Below are 21,520 nucleotides of genomic sequence, written 5' to 3'. Positions count from 1 at the left end.
AAGATCATCAATGAAGTAAACAGGACAAAGCATACAGAAGTCAACATGAATAATGCTCACAGGAGGCATCCATAAAACAAAGAACACATGACATCTGTGAAGAGGCCAAACAAAATTGCATTTTTGGATGTAATCCTTCAGAACTGTAAATGTTTTATTATAACAACACTGTATGGGGTAGAGTACTGATGGGGATGTGTCTGTCATGGTCTAAGACTGGGGTACAATACTGGTGGGGCGGGTCTCTCACTGAATAAGAATGGGGTGCAGTACTGTCAGGAATAGGTCTTTCCCTGTACAACACTTGGGTACAGTACTGGGGGAGATGGGTTTAATCACTGTATAGTGGGAAATTGTCTCACAAATTGAGCTTTTTTTTTTGAAGAGGCAACAAGAATATTGACAAGGGCACCCCTCTGTTTCCTTCATTCCAGGAGGAAGAAAAGTCCCAGTCTATCCAGTCTTGCCTTATAACTCAAGCCTTCCAGTCCCAGCAACATCCTTGTAAATCTTTTCTGCACCTTCTCTCACTTAATCACATCCTTCCTATTGTAAGGTGACCAGAAGGGCACACAATACTCCTGGGGTGGTCTCTTGTACAGATGTAACATGACCTCCCAACTCTTGTATTGAATGCGCCGACTGATAAAGGCAAGCGTGCCATACCCCTTCACCACTGTCTCCCTGTGTCGCCAGTTTCAGGAAACTATGTACTTGTACCCCTAGGTTTCTCTGTTCTACAACACTCTCCAGGGCCCTACCACTCACTGCCCCACCACAAACATTGTCTGCATGGACATCAGCAAGGCCTTTGACCAGGTCTCACATGGTAGGCTGGCTGAAAGGTTAGGTCAGATGGGATCCAGGGTAAGCTAGCCAATTGGATACAAAATTGCCTTGGTGGAAGAAAGAGCCAGAGGGTGGTAGTAGAGGGTTGTTTCTCAGATTGGAGGCCTGTGACCAGTGGTGTGATGCAGGTATTGGTGCTGGGTCCTGTGGTGTTTGTCATGTATAGTAATGATTTGGATGAGAATGCAGTTGGCATGGTAAAAAAACTGGTGGCGTGGTGGACAGTGAAGAAGGTTGTCTAATGATCTGGATGAACTAGGAAAGTGGGATGGCAGATGGAATTTAACTCAGAAAAGAGTGAAGTGTTACACTTTGGGAAGTTAAAGTGGGACAAGACATATACAGTGAGTGGTAGGGCCCTGGAGAGTGTTGTAGAACAGAGAAACCTAGGGGTACAAGTACATAGTTTCCTGAAACTGGCCACACAGGTAGACAGAGTGGTGAAGGGGTATGGCACACTTGCCTTTATCGGTTGGCGCATTCAATACAAGAGTTGGGAGGTCATGTTACATCTGTACAAGAGACCACACCAGGAGTATTGTTTGTCCTTCTGGTCACCTTACAATAGGAAGGATGTGGTTAAGTGAGAGAAGGTGCAGAAAAGATTTACAAGGATGTTGCCGGGACTGGAAGGCTTGAGTTATAAGGCAATACTGGATAGACTGGGACTTTTTTTTTCCCCCTGGGATGAAGGAAACAGAGGGGTGACCTTACAGGTTTATAAAATCACGAGGAGCATAAATAAAGGTAGATGGTCAGAGTCTTTTTCCCAGGGTAAGGGAATCTAAAGCTAGAGGGCATAGATTTAAGGCAAGAGGAGAAAGATATAAAGGGGACCCAAGGGGCAGGTTTGTCCCCCCACATAGAAGGTGGTGGGTATATGAAAGAAGCTGCCAGAGAAAGTGGCAGAGGTGGGTACAATTACAACATTTAAAAGACATTTGGACAGCTTTAGTGGTTTAAGAGCTAAACTCAGGCAAATGGGACTTGCTCAGGTAGACACATTGGTCATCATGGATGAGTTGGGTTGAAGGGCCTTGTTTCCGTGCTGTATAACTATGACCCTATTTTGTAATTTTGCAGTATTTGGCTGTAATTGAAGTTATTCCATTCCTTTCTCAAATTTTATCAGTATGCTCTGCTGTTACTTTGTTTTTCAATTTGAAAGGTATACAACAGATGTAAACTTGTATGTTTGCTCCACAGATGCTGACTGATTTTCCATGTTTCAGATTTCCAGAGTCAGTAAAATTTTGCTTTTTAGCTTAAGCTAAATTATTATGCCAGGGTGATAAGATGTTTCTTTAGCTTGTAGTCTTGTATCTACTAGTTGAAAAATGGCAGCCTAGATAAGGCAGTAAAAATAATTTGATACAGATGCACAAGTATGGTTCTTTAAGATGCTCAATAAGTTGCCTCAAGAGCAATTTCTAAAGCACCAAGAACTGCATCTTTCCATTATCTCCAAAATTGTGCTCCAGCTGCTCAATTTTAAGCATCTCTTTTTTAAACTGCACATTCACCAACTTCACTCAGTGTAAACTCCAAATAAAAATGGATTAAAAAAATGTTACCTGTTGCGACCATTTTGTTGCTTTCTCTGTTAAATATTTATAAACAATTGGTCGACCAACTAAATACGAGAGCATGTAGCAGAAGGAAGCTCCAAGACCGGAACACTGGAAATTATTGGAGAAAAGCATGATCCACATTGTTTTAAAACAAAAGAGTTACTGCACAGTGGTTAGCAAGGACATCAACTTGGTTGCACTACAGGAATCAAGTTGTTCAAGTTATCCCTTTACCTTTCTATGTGCAAACCAAGTCATAAACCTCATTTTTCTCCCCTTAATTTCTCAAGATTAAAAGTTTAAATTACATGTGCAAATACACAAGTTGGCAGAAATTTAAGATTTTCTTTTAAAAAGGCAAACTTCAAGACTGAAATGCTACCTTCAAACACAATCCACGAATCATGACAGAGAAATACAAAACTACTTTTAAGTGATAAATACCAAAGTTCTAAGTCTACACTTTCAATTATTTACATTACTCCCGCCATTTTCATCAACAGGCATAAAATTTCAAAAATTCTAACTAATTCTCGAGAAAGCACATAAAACAAGGTAGCACATGTTAGAATTGTAGCTGTTAAAACAAGAATATCAAAGGATTAAGATTTAGAAAATTAGAAATTAAAAACCAACTTTTGGCTCACAAGCTGCTTTTATACCATATGATACCTGCACTAGCCCTATCAGCTTCTCAGCTGCAGATTGTATCATCTGGGTAAACCTACTTGCCCAATCTCCTTATAAAACAGCTGTTAAAAACCCTACTTGTAGATCATACTGATTAATAAAGTCTCAAATTAATTGTGTAATCAGGGTTGGCACTCAGATAAGGCAATGGTAGGAGAGAAAAAGTGGCAAAATAAGTCAGGAATTTGCTCTTAATGACTGTCCCTGTTGGAATATGCACAAGGAAACAGTTTGGTTCAGCTCGGATTTCACAATTGGTACATTTAAACAGCTCCTCAACACTTATTAGTTGTTTCACATTTGTGAAGATAACACTTATAGAAGCTTGTATCATTGGAACTGTTCCCCAGCATGATTCACTGCTTTCACAGCGCAAGGGTAGGTTGAGGGAAGGAAAGCACATTTCATTCTGAATTACTTTCCTGTACTCACCGGAGAACTGCTGTGCAATCAGAAAGAGCCAAGTATGTGAATTAAGCATTTAGTTTAAGACCAGATGAGAAGATGAAGAAAGACAGGAGAAGGTTTGAATGTCACATGAATGACAGTATGGACTGGTTGGGCTGAATGGCTCATTTCTGTACACCCATCACAGAAACAGCTGTGTCTTGATTCAGTTTCTGGACTTGCAGGCAGAGTTCTGGGCCACTGATGCACAGACAAGTTAAAATAATGCCAGGCCCCAGGGCAGCTGGGGAATTTAAAGTCAAGTATTTAGGTAATTATGGATTTTTTTTGGAAACAGCTGCTCTTGGCTACTGGATTGTCATAAAAGCCCATGTGGTTCACTAATGCCCTGCAAGGAAGGAAATCTGTTATTGTTACCTTGTCTATATGGACTTCAGATGCATCTATGTGATTGAACTGAGTATATAGTTCAGAGCCAAAGACCATTATGGAAGGAGTAATAAAACAAGCCACCATTGCCAGCAAAGGCTATGTGCCATGATATTTTCAAAAAAAACCTGTCATAAAAATATAGGAGTACTGGCAAAAGTACAAAACAGAATCAAGTTATACCTGTCAGGAAAGCACAAACAGTCTGGGCTCTTCTCTATGAAAGGCCCAGCGGTGACCTGATAAAGATCTTTAAAGTTATGAAAAGGTTTTGATAGGATGTGGGAAGGCAAGAATAAAAGGCCCCAATATAAACCGGTCAATGAATATCAAAGGGAATTCAGAAGTGTTTTTACCCTCCTAGTTAGAAAATGGAATATGCAGTGATTCACTTTGGGGATGGGGAGGGGTGGTGGGAGGAAAGATAAAGATGAAGCAGAGGGTAACAGGATATTCTGGGGGATTAAATGAGGTGGAAGGCGGCCTGTGTGGAGCATAAACACTGGCATGAATGTGCTGGGCAGAACAGCCTGCTTCTACGCTGTAGATAAATGACATTTCTGAAAGCAATTTCACTGTGCTGAATCCAATACACACCTTTTAAAATGTCATGGGGCAGGATTTATGTACATTTGGAAAGGCAGGGACTAATTAGGGATAGTCAGAATGGCTTTGTGCAGGGGAATCCTATCTAACTAATTTGTTTGTTTTTTTGAGGCACTAACAAGGAAGATTGATGAAGGCAAGGGGTAGATGTAGTCTAAATTACTTTAGGAAGGCATTTGTCAAAGTCCCACATGGTAGGCTGGTCCAGAATGTTAAGGAAATGGGATCCAAAGCAAGCTGGCTCATTGAATCCAAAATTGTTCTGGTGATAGGAGACAGAGCATAGTGATGGAAGGATGTTTTTACTGATTGGAAGTCTATGACTAGTGGTGTACCACAGGGATCGGTGCTGGGACCTTTGCTGTTTGTGATAATATATTAAACGACTTGTATGTGAATGCAGCAGGTATGATCAGCAAGTTTGCAGATGACATGAAAATTAGTGGTATTGTGGATATAGTAAGGAAGGTTGTTTAAGGCTCCAGCATGATATAGATCAGATGGAAAGTTGGGCAGAGCATTGGCTGATGGAATTCAATCCTGACAAGTGTGAGGTAATGCATTTCAAATAGGAGCAAGGCATATACAGTAAATGGAAGAGCACTAAAAAGGTTGATGAACAGACCTATGGTTCCAAGTCCCCTCTCTTAAAGTGGCACCACAGGTCGCTAGGGTAGTGAAGACATATGGTAGCCTTGCATTCATAGGTTGGGGCACAGAACACAAGAGTTGAGATTTTATGTTGTAACTTTACAAAACACCAGTTAAGCTGCACTTGAGTACTGTGTGCTGTTCTGGTTGCTACATTGTAGGAAGGACATGATTGTATCAACACACAGCACACAGAAGAGATTCACCAGGATGTTGCCTGTGGGGAGAGATTGGATATTTTCCCTGCAGTGAAGGCAGCTGAGGGGATGATCTGATATAGATAGGACAGAGTCAAAAATCTTTTTCCTATACTAAGGGTATCATAAACAAGAAGCTATAGGTTTCAGGTGAGAGCAAGGAGTTTTAAAGGGGATCTGAGGGTTAAGATCTCTACACAAAGAGGTTGATATCTGGAATGCACTGCCAGAATAAGTGGTAGAACCAGAGAAAATTGAGTTTAAAGTAGCATTTAGATTTACACTTAAATAGGCAAGGTATAAAAGGACAAATGGGATGAGTGTAGATGGGCAAAAAGGTTGTCATGGTTAAAGGGCCCATTTCTGTGTATGACTGACACTATAATGTTTATTCCTATTCATTAAATGATCTCTTAAGTTCACACAAGTTGGTCGCATAGAGAATCTGATGTTTGATTGCACTAGTATAATTGCTAACAGAACATACTGGCCATTTCCCCACACACTTGTCTCAGTGAAGGATTTCTTTGTTCCATGAGCTACTTTACTGCAACATGCAAGCAAGTAGGGAGTTTCTCAAATGCTCCAAATAGTCAGGTAAAATGGAGATTAATCTACTGAACAGATAAGACAGAACTGTTCTTCACTATTTCAGATTGACAAAATATACACACTTTTTTTTTTAAATTCAACTTACCAGGCAGACAAGGAAAAGTGCCAATGGGAAAGGGTACAGAAACCCAGAAAGGATGCTGAGAAATATGGAACCTGGTATGGCAAAGGTCTGCAAACTGGAGAGAAAGAAGTCAAGGATTGTTTCCTTAAAAAATGCAATATGCTATGCCACACTCTGATCACAAGATAAAATGTAATTTGGTTAATTGGTTTATTATTGTCACATGTACCAAGATACAGCAAAAAACTGTAATCCTGCAGTACATCATAACTGGCATTAATTCTTAAATCTAGTATTGTGTAACTGGTATTAATTCTCAAATCTTGCCATATACACAAGAACTAAGAATCACAGAACATTTCCCTATTCTCTACCCCCGAATATATTTATATTTGTAACACATTTAGAACAATTACCTGATCATTGTTCAATCATGCATGCAAGTTAAACAACTATTCACATAATGTCAAAATGAAGATAATGAAATTAAAGGGTTTAGTCAAATGAGAGCCCCATTACCCTCCCAAGTTTTCCCTTTCCTCTAATCTTCCAGTTGTAGGGAAAAGGTTCTATACCATGACTGTTCAATCCAAAACCACTTAAACTCTCAGCACATTAAAAAAAACACGTTTGAAACCATTAACTGCTTCTTATCCTGCTTTCATACAAATATATTCAGAGAAATCCACAAAAGAGCTACCCAATCTGGTAAACCCAGTCTGAAACTAAAAAATGTGAAAAAAAATTGAGAATCCGTAGCAGCAATGAAGACAAAAACTCAAATACTATTAAGTTACACTGTTCCATGAGTGCACACCCACAAGTTTGTTCTACCCGATTGCCAACTTTGTCACCCTCTCGTGTGCTTCTAGCTTGTCACAGTGTATTTGACATTCAGTACTGGACAGCAGAAGTCTCTGCCAATTCAATTTTAGAGAAAAGTTCTGTTCTCTTTCATTTGTTAAACTTGCATTCCTCTACTGATTCCATTCCTTTACTTGGCCACTCTGTGGGGCTGATGTGAACAGGAGATGTTGTGAGATACTCCCCACCTCACTCCAACCCCACAAAAAACCCAAGTAATTTAATATTTTCCATTAACTTTTTCCAAAACCACCTCCTAGCTTTAAGGGTTTCACCATTCCTACTTCATCCTGCTGCTAAGAATTGAAATTGCAAGATCGACTTTTCTGTTGCTTTTTCTCCAACCCACAGAGACATGCCTCACATCTGCTCCAGGCATCCCTCAGTTGCATCATCAAAATCTGTAACTTTTCTGTAGTGCAAACCCTTGCATTCTTCCATGATACATTAGGTATAAGGACATCGCACACATCAAAAAGACCAGGAGCATAACAGATGTAGATTCTAATATTCCACCTTTCTATTGCATAGACATCGTGCTGACTGCACATGAAAGGATACAAAATATATGTGGTAAAGTATGCCACTAACACTTGTACATAGTAAGTGTCCTTGTATTTGGAAAGAACTTTCCCCAATGCCTTGGCATCATCCATGTCCTTAGGAATTACAATGGTTTTTCGCTCCTCTCTATTAAGATCCAAAAACAGAACATGATTAATGAACAGTTTCAAGAAAAACATTCTTAAATGCACATTTTCTCAAAACTAAATAAATTTTTTCTTAAAGGTTTTCTTAAATGTCACTCATTTTATTTGCAGATATAATGAAATGTTACAATTAACTGAGGACTGATTATCTATTATGATTAATAATTATCTGGACTATGATACAGTTTACAGGTGGAAGGGAGAGGGGGAAAAACAAAATCACTTCTGCCCTCAATACAAGCAAAACAATGAGTCAAACAACCCTGCACTATAGCAGAGGATGGAATTGAATAGCTTTTTCCAAAAAGTTAGCACAGAAACAATGAGCTGAATAGTCTCTTATGGCTGCACCAATCCATGACTCATTCATATCATCACTTTTAGCAAAAACATTCAAAGGAGATTAACAAAGGGAGAAGGAAATGGCAAAAAAAAATCAATATTGAACCACAGTTGAGAAAATTAGGTGGCAAAAATTTGTTTTAAAAAAAAGACAAATTCTGCAAAAGCTTTTAAAAATAAAAAGATAAAAATAGGAGTGTGGGAGGCAATTTTATATTGATGGGGTGAAGGGCTTGTCACTAAAAGCATAAAGAAAGGATTTGTATAGAACGTACAAAAAGATAGATCGGTGGTCTGACAGTCAAGAGCAGATAGGGAAGTCTGGGGGAGTTTGCAAGAATGGGTGCTGGAATGTCAGTTGGATTTGAAAATTAGAACAGGGAATAAAAAGCAACACTTCAGGAACAAAAAGCCAATGTATGATTAGTTAAGTGAGTTCAAGTGCCACTTAACTAACAGATTTTTGCAAATCACGGCAAAAAGCTATTTAACGACAGAAACATCGCAACCTTGTGTGCTTGCTCTGATTCAACATTCAAGCATGGGTTACTGGGTGGAAATCAGATCACAAGAACACAAGACAAGGGAGCAGAAGTAGGCCATTCGGCCCATCGAGTCTGCTCCAAAGAAAAGGGAAAAAAGAAAAAGAAATGAGAAGGGGGGGGGGGGGAAACTATTCTAATCCCAATTTCTGGCCTTATCCCCATATCCCTTGATACCCCGACTATTTAGATATCTATTTATCTCTTCCTTAAACGTCTCCAATGATCTGGCCTCCACTGCTGTACCTGGCAAGGAATTCCACAAATTCACCACCCTCTGACTAAAGAAATTTCTCCTCATCTGTTTTAAAACTGTACCCTCTAATTCTAAGATTGTGCCCTCTGGTCCTGGACTCACCCACCAAGGGAAACAGTCTAGCCATGTCTACTCTGTCCAGTCCTTTCAACATTTTAAATGTCTCTATGAGGTCCCTTCTCATTCTTCTGTACTCCAGTGAGTACAGTCCAAAAGCCGACAAACGCTCATCATACGCAAGCCCTTTCATTCTGGGAATCATCCTCGTAAATCTCCTCTGAACCCTCTCCAACATCAGCACATCTTTCCTAAGATATGGGGCCCAAAACTGTGCAGTATTCCAAATGAGGCCTCACTAGTGCCCCGTAGAACCTCATCAACACTTCCTTACTTTTATACACTATACCTCTCGAAATGAATGCCAACATAGCATTCGCTTTCTTTACCGCCGATCTGACCTGGTGGTTAACCTTTAAGGTATCCTGCACGAAATGGGATGCCAAGTGGATCTGTATCCTTCTTGAGATACCAGGTTCAGAACCATCACAGAACACTAACCTGACACTGATCAGACATTTCTGGCTTAAGGTGAAGTAATGACTCCATGAAAGAAAGTTTATCTAAGAAACAACCCTTGCAGAGAGTGCCATTCTTGATAATGTACACAGAAATTGTATCTGAAGACTGAGATTCAAGTTGGAGGAGCTTGCAAGCCAGATGATACAGCATCATGAATGGATTTGAAAATGAGACAGGGAACTAAAATCATGCTTTTGATGGTATTTAACACAAAGATGGCCTACACATGAATAAAGTTACATGAGCAGTTGCTCAGGATATTGGGTCATTCAAATACAGAATCACACATTCTACAATCGTTAACAGATGCTAATATTACTTCTGTACATTTCTTTTGGCTAGGCACCATGACAGAATAGAAATGTTTGGTCAAGTTCCCCATCAATCTGGTCTGGAAAGGGTACTGCTTTTGTTTATTGATCCTCCCCTCACTGTTTTACACTTGAAGAAATTATCAATTTGTATTTTGCAGCTATTATTTGAATTGTAGTGCAAAAGAGGAAGAAGGTAAAAAGATGCAATATCAAAAGTTAGTTATTCCATTAACATTATGAGCTATTTTAATCTTTTCAAAGCGGTTTCATGTTGTACAGCACAGTAAAGAACATCTAGTGCCAAGGCACTGTCATATAGTTATGAATTAAATACACCACAAGCTTAATCAAGTTGGAGGCATGCTCATCTCTGGATCATAAACATGTTTCTGACCTCCATATCAGCATAAAGCAAAATAATTTGCATCAACATCCAGTTCAGAATATCACATTGTCTGAAGTATGACTCCTGATAGGGTGAAATAAACAGATATTGTATCCTTATGCAAGTGAATGTTAAATGGCAGTATGGTATTACCTGAAGACAAAGTTATTAATCTGGTGGCCAACTGATAAGTCCCACATCAAACAATAGAATAAGATAAAATAAACAGGTCCATCAATAACGTGATGGTGCAGAATGATCATTGTTCTTTCTTATGAAGCAGCAGAATAACACAGGTATTCATGGGAAGTGCTTAGCGTTTTAACATGATAAATTCAAATTCTGTTAAGTGACCATACTTTTCCTTTCAATTTTATGCATACTTACTCATCAAGTTCTGGAAAATTCCTGTACACCAGGTACATAACAAAAGCAGCTGAGAGGAAGGTAGAAAAAAGAATGAAGAGAGACATTCGGGCTGATCCCCCTTCTGATGATGTTTTCTCTTAAACAAAAAAAAAACTACAATTAGGAGGAAAAACTATGAACCATTTAGAAAAAATATCACATGGCATTATAGATACAACTACAGTTTAAGTTCAAAGACTTATATATACATCCATTGATAAGCAAGCTCAGTTTCCAAAGCACAGCCCACTGCTGCATTCCCATTTCCCTGAACACCTTTCCAGATCAGGAAGGTCCATTGCACTGGCCATAGTGATCCTGAAGCCAGGCAGCGAGCCTTTCAGCAGCCACAAGGCCTCTAACGATGTAGTGGGTGACTCGGGCAAACCAAAATGTGCCCTAACCAAACATCTCCCTGGAAACCTTTGACGGATGACTAAATCACACCCTAGCTTTGCCATCTGTCAAAGCTGTTCACATTTTTGTTTAGGAAAGGATATTCATAAAATTATGAAAAACTCTTGTAAATGTTTTAAAAAAATAAAACCAAAATACTTTTTCAAAGATCTTAAAATAATAAAGATATTAAAAGATCTTCCTGGTTTGGTGTAACTATGAGTAGTTTGACAAAATTTTAAATTATTTTAATTTAAGATCTTTGAAATTAAGAGGAATTGCAAATCTGATGCAGCTTTAGTGGAGCCATGATATACTGTATGCAAGATAAAAATACAAATGTAAGAAAACAAGCAAGAAAACCAATACTTGAAATCTTTAACTACTTCTGAAATGGATATTTTGCTAGGTGTAAATTTAACTTTATCTTGCAAAAGTATTTGTGTTATGAGATCTATTGAATGGCTGTTGTCTTGATATCTATACTTTCCCCCAAAGCTGTCAATCTGTTGCTTCCCTTCTCCATATTTCTGAAAACTCAGAATCCCTGCAGTGCTACCAAGGCCACAATACTACTACAGCCTAATACATACCTGACAGTTTCATAAACAAATCAGGACCACAGCCATTCATTGGGTCTCATAACACAAATACTTTGATGAGATAAAGTTAATTTTTAACCTAACAAAATATCTGTTTCAGAAGCGGTTAAAGATCGCAAGTATTGACTTTACTTGTTTTCTTACCTCACATACATCATGATTCCACTAAAAAGCTGCATCAGATTTGCAATTTTTCTTAATTTCAAACCTGATATTCTATTCGAGTTAAGATTTTAAACCCCATATCCCCTCCCCACTGCCAAGCTTACTGGAGTAGTTACTGAAACCCTCACCCATATTTGTTGCAACCAGACTCAACTATTCAGTGCTGCCCTGGCTGACCTCCAACCCTGTCCATCTACACATAAAAACTTGGCACGAGTTAGAATGCTGGCATCTAAGGCCCATTCATTCATCACTTCAAGTTCAAGTGTTGTTGATCTACACTAGCCCCAGGCCTAATAATGCCTTAATTTTAACATTCACACTGTTTTCAGTTCCATGACTTCTCCTTATCCTATCTCTCCAACCCTCTCCAGAAGAAAAAGGGTACAACGCATTCCAAACTTTTGAATCCAATAATTTCTTTTGAACTATCAATTATCTGGATAAAAATGGTAGTAAGAGAGATAAATCTGTAACTAGATCTAGAAAGAAGTGTTCACTGATCTCTATTTCTTCAAACAATGCCACATATTAGTTTATATCCATCCTGAACCCCTAGAACAAGGAACCTTGATTCAACAATACCTTGAAGAGTGGCATCTATAATAATACATCACTCCTTTAGCTCTGCATGATGATAGTCTAGATTAAGTGCTCAAATCCTGAATCTAGTCTTCTTTGCCAAGGACAACAGCATGGTTATGATACTTGTAATGTTTTTATTCCATTTCCCATCAAGTCAGTAATACTATCAAAGATACATAAAAGTTGTTTTGCTAGCTGTGTCACACTTGCATGTTATTCCCTTGTCTGTTTATAGGGAGTCTTGTGACCAATAATCTCAGGTGTTACCAAATACAGGGAGCATCATACATAATATTGAACTCACCCCTACAAAACAAAAACAGACGATGAGAGACATACTTAACAACAACTAGTATTTATAATCAATCTTTAGCAAAGAAAAAGATATCTTAAAAGGTTATAGGGCTGAAGAACATTTCAGACAGGGAGCTGACAACATAGAAAGATTTGAAAATAAGGCTGACAATTAAAGAAATCAATGCTCTGCTGTAATAAAAACAAGATAGTCAGCGAGAAGGTGATTTGTGAATTGGCTTTATTGTTAGGATGAATTTTGAAATTTATGAAGGGAAGAAAAAGGGAAGTTGCCTGAGGGGCACTGGAATTGTCAAATCTAGAGGTAGAACCAAGGCGTGGAAAGTTTCAGAATGCATACCAAGGCAAGGATGGAGTCAAGCAACGTCAGAGACAGAAGTATGTGATCTTAACTTTGTGTCCAAAGCTCATCTCGGGGTCAAGTGAACAGTTCACGTTCAGACAATTACTGAGAGGGTTAGTTGCTGGTGAGGGAACAGAATTTATGATGGTGACCAAAGACAACAGCATTTATCTTCCCAATATAAAGTGGAAGAAAATTTGTTTATCCATTAGTGGATGTCAGGAAATAAATCTAACAATTTAGAGACAAGAGGAAAAAATAAATTAGTGGTAAGGTACCATTGGCTGCTATCAACATTAATGTTGAAACTAGTGCTTTGATTTTGGATGATGCTGCCAAGAGGTAGCACATATGTGACACAGAAATGGTGCCAAGTATAAATTCTTAGTCATAGCAGAGATACAGTACAAGCATGGAAAGAGAAGCTATCACAGATGATTCTTTGACTACAAGAAAATAGAAATGAAACCAAGAGCATTTAGTGTCATCCAGCTCTGTGATGGTGTTTAGGTTTTGGAGGAAGATGGTGTGATCAACAGTATTGAATCCTACATAAAGATAAAGAAGAACGAGGAGAAATAGATTAACCTTAATCACAATAACATAGGGTTTCCAATTGGTTTCTTTGATAAGAACAGCTTCTGCACTGTGGCTGGACAAAAACATGATTCGAAGCATTCAATCAAGACACTTGGAGAGCGATGCACATGAATTGCCTTCAAGTAGTATAATAAGCTAAAGATGATGGTAGTTGGTCAGAAGTATGTTTTTTTAATGAAAGAGGTGATAATAGCAAATTTAAAGAGTGGTAAACAATACTCAAGGAGAGAGAATCAGTAACACGTCAGATGCTGTTAGAATCAGGAAGGGAAGCTGGATAGTTAGTTATTTTGGAGACACAAGTAGGACAAGTTCAGTGGGGCAGGAGCAGGCAGTATGTTATTATGAATAATGTTATTTTGTTGGAATAAAATTGAGGGAGAAGGAGGTAGCTCTCATAGATCAGCTCAGAAAGGACTTTAAAGGTTACAGGAGATGTGGGCAATTTAATCAGAACTGATTGAAAAGCTTATGATCAAATTAGTTCACTGACACTTGTGCAAGTAATGATACATCAATGAGCAAAAACCTAACACCTTAAGAGATTCTGTTATTGTTGGATCAGCTGCACACCCAGGGGTGAGTTATCCCCTTGTTTTGCAAAGTGGCTTGTAATTTTGTCCAACAGATGTTGACTAATGGCCTGATTTACATCCAATTTGCTGACGTGGAGCTCTGAGGAGAGAGCCTCAAGTTCTTTTGTTAAGATGAACCAATTCTGAATGTTCATGCTTATTGACAGGGTTTATAGCACATGTCCATTATGATATGAATTCGTTTAATTGAAGACAAATATCAAACTCCTGCATAATTTGCGGCATCTTTACAGAAAGAGGCAGGTGTCAGAACTGGAATACATGGGGATAAACCTACAATTGAAATAATGGTGAATGCAATCATTTTGATTGGGGGAGAGACAGGATTGGGGGCAAAGGGGCAGGGGTAGACGGTGACAGGAAGCGCGGGGGTGGGTGGGGGGGGACGGCTGTCCCAGGGTAGACGGTGACAGAAAGCGCGGGGGTGGGTGGGGGGGACGGTTGTCCCAGGGTAGACGGTGACAGGAAGCGCGGGGGTGGGTGGGTGGGGGGTACGGCTGTCCCGGGGTAGACGGTGACAGGAAGCGCGGGGGTGGGTGGGACGGCTGTCCCAGGGTAGAGGGTGACTGGGAGGGGGAAGGGAAAGAGAGAATGACCGGCTGTCCCGGAATAGAGGGTGACGGGGAGACCGGCTGTCCCGGGGTACGGGGGTGATGGGGGGTAGGGGAGGCCAGCTGTCCTGGGTCAGACGGTGACCGGTAGTTCCCACCCTTGCCCCGGCCGCACGGTGACGGAAAGCCGCGCTCCGCCCGGACTCCCCTCACCTCCAACATCTTCCCGGCCGCTCGTGTCGCCCACGGGCTCCGCGCTCTGTTGGTTCACGTTGTTCAGAACCGAGCTGGATGGTCCCTTGACTTCGCCACTTCTCTTCCTGGCCATTTCCCGGCGGCGTTGAGGCGGAATCCGCGGACCGGTAAACAGGCGGCAGAAACCGGTCACAGTCCGGTACTCCCGCCCTCTCACCTGCCGAGAACGCACCGGGAGACAAGAGAGGCATCTTCAAAGTGGACGTGTCGGGAGCTCTGGCGCCTCTCTGGCCTGGCGGTGGAAGTATCAGTGCAGGCTCGGTACACTCCTACATGTTGCATTCTGCCTTTAGACTGCAGCTTTCTGTAGCCATCAACTTTACTAAGGACTGCAGATGCTGGAATCTAGATGAAAAACACTATGATGCTGGAGGAACTCGGAAGGCCAGGCAGCATCCGTGGAGAAAAGCAGGTGTCTAACGTTTCGGGTCAGGCCCCTTCTTCCAGACTGAAGATAGGAAAAAGGGGAAGCCAATGTTTTGGAGAGCGATCTGCATCTCCCCGTTGCCAGTCACCTCAACTCCCCCTCCCACACTATCACAGATAACGTCAGTCCTCGGCCTCCTGCACTGCCAGGAGAATTCAAAGTGCAAACTGGAGGAACAACACCTCATTTTCCATCTTGGAACCTTGAAGCCTAACGGCATGAACATTGAATTCTCCCACTTTAAGTAATCACCACACCATGCTTCTTCTCTTTCCTAGCCTCTTCTCCCCCCCCCCCCCACTCTTTTACCCCTTTCTCTCCTTACCTTTGACCCATCCCCCAGTGGATAGTATTTTTCAACATTAGTAAGATTGGTAGCATTTTAAAATTCAGTATCAAAATATCACAGGTGCAATTAAAAATTAGAAATGCTTCAGTCAGGCAACGCTGCTCATTTTGGAAAAGTTATTTGTAAAGAGTTTAGAGAAGCGAAAGTTAAATAAGCAGAATGAACAAGACAAGCAGTAAACATAAAAAGGCTTTCATAAATCTTCCAAATACATATAAACAAAAAAATGAAGTAAGAAGTGAAGTGGGCAAGTCATTCACCTAAAGTGACATTTTCCTGCATAATCCCACATCCCTTGGTCCCCTCAGTATCAGGAATCTGGTATTCTGTTTTGAATGAATTCAATGACCAAGTCTTCACAGCACTCCAGGTTGGGAATACAATCTTCTGCCTGAAGAACTTTCTCCTCACCACAATTTATTCTAAAACTGCGACTGTATTTAAAAGGGAAGAAATTTATAGAGCAATGGTGAGAGAGTACAGGAATGGGAGTAGATGGATTACTCTTGTATAGAGCCAGTAGAGACTCAATAGACCTTTCCTCACCTTTCTATGATTCCAGAAAGAAGCAAATTTAATGTTTCCATCAAGGTCTGAGCTCTGATGGCAGTTCATTGACATGAAATGTTGACACAGATGCTGCCTGAACTCCTCAGCACTTCCCATTTTTCAGTTTAAAATTCACCTGAACTTTAATATTCATATAAAATTTAGTTGTTATAATGTAGCTTATATAATGTTATTTATTGGCATCTTCCTTATCATGAAAGAAAAGAATGGTGAATACCCAAATTTTCTTGTGTCCCTAAACAAACCCTGAATTCCCAACAAACTTTATTCAACTTCATATGCTAGGCTATTATCAGTTCAATAGTTAAACCACGTTCGCTCTAAGATACCAGAACCTGTAAGATCAGTATGAATGCCTTTAAAGGAATTTTGCATACAGAGTGGGGGAATGAAACAGTGGCTGAGTAAAGAGGAATATCTTCATTGTGACAGCAGAGTGCAACAATGCACCACATTCCAGAGTGGAGAATGAGTCATCAAGATTGAAGAGTCCCAGGGTCAACTTTAGTTTAATTATGCAGAGTTGGCTGATCTTTGCTGTGGTGGTGGTAAGGGTACATTCCTGAGTCAGCAAGGAGAAATCAAGTAAGTTCCAAGCTCCTAACTGATACTTTAAAAATCCTATGAAACAATAGCTCAGCAGTGGCTATCATCTTGAGTGACACAATTGTACAGAATAACTAAAGCATTTTATGATCATCTAAGTTTGTTCTTAATACGATATGGAGGGTGAAGGGGGGAAAGGAATCAGAATGGCATGTGGACAGGAATGAGCAAGTACCCCACTTATCTGAGAACTTGTAACTATTTGGCTGTTGTATACAAAGACCTTTGTTGAGTCGGCCGAATTCAAATTCTAACATTTATTCTTCTGAATGGCACAAGTTCTGACTGGATCTCTTTATTAAATTGTGACCCAACTCAAATATGTATTATGAAATATGATTGATTTTAATTTTTAAATGTAGAATCCATCTTTCTAATGAAAATACTTGTGTCTGGAATGGGTTTCAGATTGACTACACATCTGAACACAAGAACTGGTAAAGGTTACACAGCACATTGAAACTGCTTGGCCATTGTTCTGTTTTTTTGAATTCAAATTCCCTGCCCACTTACCGATATCAGGTAATACCCTTCTTCAAGTTAACATTGGTCACCATTTCAAACACCCAAACTGAATTTGTATCTCTGTTCTTTTGAACCAGTGCATTCCACATTCTCATTTAAGAATGAAAAATTCCACTTACTGGAAATTAGAAATCTAAAGCAGAAAATGCTGGAAATATTTAGCTTGCCAGACAGTATCTGTGGAGAAAGAAGTGCCATTTTTGTTTCAGGATGAGCTCTTATCAGAAACGGTGTAATTTCTTGTCTACATCATATTTGCTTCCTTGGTTTAAAGTGTAGATTTGCCACAGTATTCTTGTTTTCATTGTGAAAAGAGAAGCAAAGTATTCAATTAAGAATAATTTAATTCTTAAATTCTAATACAGGAATAGTATTTTTTAATAGGGTCAATAGCTCCTTAACATGATTTTTCTTGAGACACTTGTTAAAACATTTCCTCTTATTCTCCAAACAAGTTCTTCTTAAGAGTAGGCCACTTGGCCCCTCAATCCTGCTCCTTCATTCAATTAAATAAAGGCTGATCTGACTGAAACCTCAGCTTCCCATTTCTGTCTACCGGTGGTAATTTTTCACCCCCTTGCTCATCAAGAATCTGCCCAACTTCACGTAAAACTATTCAAATACTCTGCTTTCATTGCCCTTTGAGGAACAAAGCTTGAAAGACTTGGGGCACTTGGAGGAAGAAAAAATGCCTCGTTTTTGTCTAAAATAGCCAACCTCTTATTTTTAAACTGTAACCCCTAGTTTTAGATTCTCCCACAAAGGAAAACATCCTCTCCACATCCACCAAGTCAACACCCTTCAGGATCTTATACATTTCAAATGTCACCTCTCACTCTAAACTTCAGTGAATACATGCTTACCTGTCTAACATTTCATAAGATAACCTGCCTATTCTGGAATTAGTCTAGTAAGCCTTCTCTGAATTCCCTCCAAAATATGAACATTCCTCCTTCAATAAGGAGACCAATACAGTATCTTGTACTCCAAATGTGGTCTCACTAATGCATCATATAACTAAAGCATTATCTCCCTGATTTTCTATTCAAGTTCCCTCCCAATAACATTCTACTTGCATTCCTAATTACTCACAGTAATTGCATACTTACCTTTTGCAAATCATGCACTGGGACACGCCAATCTCTCTGCATCTCAGAGTTCTGTAGTCTCTCAATATTTAGATCATATGTTTATTCATTAATCTTCCTTCCAAAATGGATAATTTCACATTTTCCTACATTATATTCCATTTGTGAAATCTTTGCCACTCACTTAACTAACCCATATCACTCCAAAGCCTCCTTATATCCTCTTCACGACTTACATTCCCCTCTACCTTTGTGTCATCAGCAAAGTTGGCAACCATGCCTTCAATGCTTTCATCCACATCATTTATATTAACTGCAAAAAGTTAAGGTCCAGCACCAATCCCTGTGGCACACCACCCATTATTTATGCCAACCAGACAATCTTATATCCATGCCAACATGTTACCACTTACACCATGAAGTTTTATTTTTTCCTAATAACCTTTGATGCAACAACTTATCACATGCCATCTGGAAATCTTACATACTCTACCAGTTCCCTTCACTCACAGCATTTTACTTCTTCAAAGGAGTCAAATACGACTTCCCTTTCACAAAAGCATATTGACTTTGTTCAATTACCTTGCTATAACATCTTTAATAGCTTCTAATACTTTACCTATGCAGATGTTAAGCCAACCGGCCTGTAGTTTCCTGCTTTGTCTTTCTCCTTTTTGAATAAAGGAGTTTAATTTGCTGCTTTTCAATCTAAATCTCAGTAATTTTGGAGAATTAAAACCAAAGGAGCAATACTTCATTAGCCACTTCTTTTAAAGATGGATTGGATCGGATCCAAAATTGACTTGGTAAGCAGAAGGTGATGGTGGTGTTGGGGGGGGGGGGGGTGGAGGGGAGGGGGCACGGGTAGGGTGCTTATTTTGGGATTGGAAGCCTGTGACTAGTAGGGTTCTGCAGGGATCAGTGCCAGGATTCTTGCTGTTTGTTACATATATTGATGGTCATGATATGAATGTGGCAGGTATGATTGGTAGGTTTGCAGATGACACAAGAATTGATGGTGTTGTTGATAGTGAGAATAGTCTAAGGTTATAGAACAATATTGATCACTTGGTAAAATGGGCAGAGCAATGGCAGATGGAATTTCATCCTGAAAAGTATATCACTTTGGGAGAACTAACAAGGGTAGGACATATGCAATCAATGGCAAGGTCTAGAGAGTATAAAGGATCAGAGGGACTTTGGTGTACAGGCATCCCTGAAGGTGGCAGCACAGATAGATAAAGGTGGTGAAGAAGCAATACGGAATGCTGGCCTTCATTAGCCAGGGCATAAAATAAAAAAAACAGGCAGCTAATGGTACAACACTGCATAGGCAGAGTACCGGTTGCCACTCTATAAGAAGGATGAGATTGCACTAGAGGAGATACAGAGCATTATCACCAGGATGTCGCTGAGGATGGAGCATTTCAGTCATAAGAAGGGAGAGACTGGATGGAAAGGGTTTGTTTTCCTTGGAGTGGAAGAGGCTGAGGTGGGACCTGATAGAGTTGTACAAATTTATGAGGGACACAGATAGGGTAGATAGTAGGAAACATTTCCCAAGGTATCTAAAACTAAAGGGCATTGGAATAAAGGAAGGGATTTTAGAGGGGATCTGAGGGAATTTGTTTTCACCCAGAGGGTAGTTAGAATCTGGAATGCACTGCCTGAATGGGTGGTTGAGGCAGAGACTTCCCCAGCATTTAAATATATAGACAAGCACTTAAATCACTAGGGCCTAGATGGCTACAAAACAAGTTCTGGTAAATGGGATTAATGTAGATAGGTACATGATGGTCAGCATAGACATGGTGGACTGAGGGGCCTATTCCTGTGGTGTATGACTATTAAATCTATCAAGACCTGGAGACTTGTCAACAAGCAGCTCCATCTATTTGCTCAGTACTCCAGCCCTAGTGATTGTAATTTTCCTTCCTCTTCGCTATTTTTACTATTTTCATTTAGTCACTTTCTGGAACCTTCTTAAATCTCATTACTTTTCCCTGAATGATGACCTGCATCCTCAGGTTCCAAAAGGCATGGATACAGAGAGTGCTTTGATTTTGATCTTCTCAGGTTCCCTAGACTCTGAAAAAATGCTAGTGGATTACTTAACAGAAAATGTAACATCACAATTCAAGAAAGAGGTGAAAGACATAGTGTAGAACAATAAGCCAGTTAACCTGATATCAGTTGTTGGAAAAATACTGGAATTCATTGTAAAGGAGGTAGTAAAAATATAGACACTTAGAAAATCAAATTAGTCAACATGATTTTATGAAAGGTGAATAGGTTTGACAAATGTATTGCTCTTTGAGGATGGAACTAATGGCTAGTGTGATCAAAAGTGCCACATAAGTTACTGCCAAAGTTTAGGACTCATTGTGTTGAGAGTAATATTAGCAAAAATAATATATAAAAAGGAACTGGACAAATAATTGAGGGGGAAAAATTTGTACGGTTCTGGGGAGAGAATGGGAGAGTGTGAGCAACTGGGTTGCTCTTGCATTGAATTGGCATGGACTCAGTGGACTTAATGGTCTCCCAACCATTGTGATTCCCCACTTGTTTACATCTTTATCTCAACTCTTATTTAATCATGGTCCTAATAACTCTTATAGATTACTCTTAGATCATCTCAGAAGCTTACCTTTTACAAATTCCCTCAATTTTCAAGTTTTGCACTAGATTTTCCTTTGGGTTCAGTCCTGAAAAATACTTCATGCCCTTTATGATCAAATTAATTTTTTACTGCCCAATACCCAGTAGTTCCTGGAAAAGTCTAAAATATGCTATGCTATGTCATTAATGTTAAGGTTTTATCATTATAGTTTAAAATATGAACATTGTTCATAACATATTGGTAAATTTGCAAAACCAGTAGTACTATGTGACTCTATTGAACTGTATTGAAAGAAAACATTCTGGAATTTGGGGAAACAAAACTTCAGTAAGAATGTGAAATGTAAAGAATTTAATAGAACATAGATCACTACAGCACAGTACAGGCCCTTTAGCCCACAATGTTGTGCCAACATTTTATCCTGCTCTAAGATCTATCTAGCCCTTC

General features: G+C 39.6%; 1 protein-coding gene across 3 annotated transcripts in view; it reads right to left on the bottom strand.

The window, feature by feature from the left end:
* The window catches only part of tmem41b (transmembrane protein 41B), a 35,171-nt gene that overhangs the window by 5,976 nt on the left and 7,675 nt on the right, over window positions 1-21,520 (bottom strand). For 2 of the 3 annotated variants that reach the window (XM_052029612.1, XM_052029611.1), the window contains exons 2-6: window positions 14,844-15,333; window positions 10,457-10,574; window positions 7,503-7,631; window positions 6,099-6,192; window positions 2,424-2,528 (exon numbers count right to left, since the gene is read on the bottom strand). In XM_052029612.1, the coding sequence (XP_051885572.1) occupies window positions 2,424-2,528; window positions 6,099-6,192; window positions 7,503-7,631; window positions 10,457-10,574; window positions 14,844-14,958 (561 nt within the window). In that variant the 5' untranslated portion in view covers window positions 14,959-15,333. The remainder of the gene's footprint in view (window positions 1-2,423; window positions 2,529-6,098; window positions 6,193-7,502; window positions 7,632-10,456; window positions 10,575-14,843; window positions 15,334-21,520) is intronic. The other variant, XM_052029613.1, reaches the window with a different exon arrangement.

The sequence above is a fragment of the Pristis pectinata genome, chromosome 14 (genome assembly GCF_009764475.1).
Source record: "Pristis pectinata isolate sPriPec2 chromosome 14, sPriPec2.1.pri, whole genome shotgun sequence".
In the NCBI taxonomy this organism is placed as follows: Eukaryota; Metazoa; Chordata; class Chondrichthyes; order Rhinopristiformes; family Pristidae; genus Pristis; species Pristis pectinata.
Note: the sequence above shows the minus strand (reverse complement) of the source record. Positions and strands in the feature narration are given on the sequence as shown.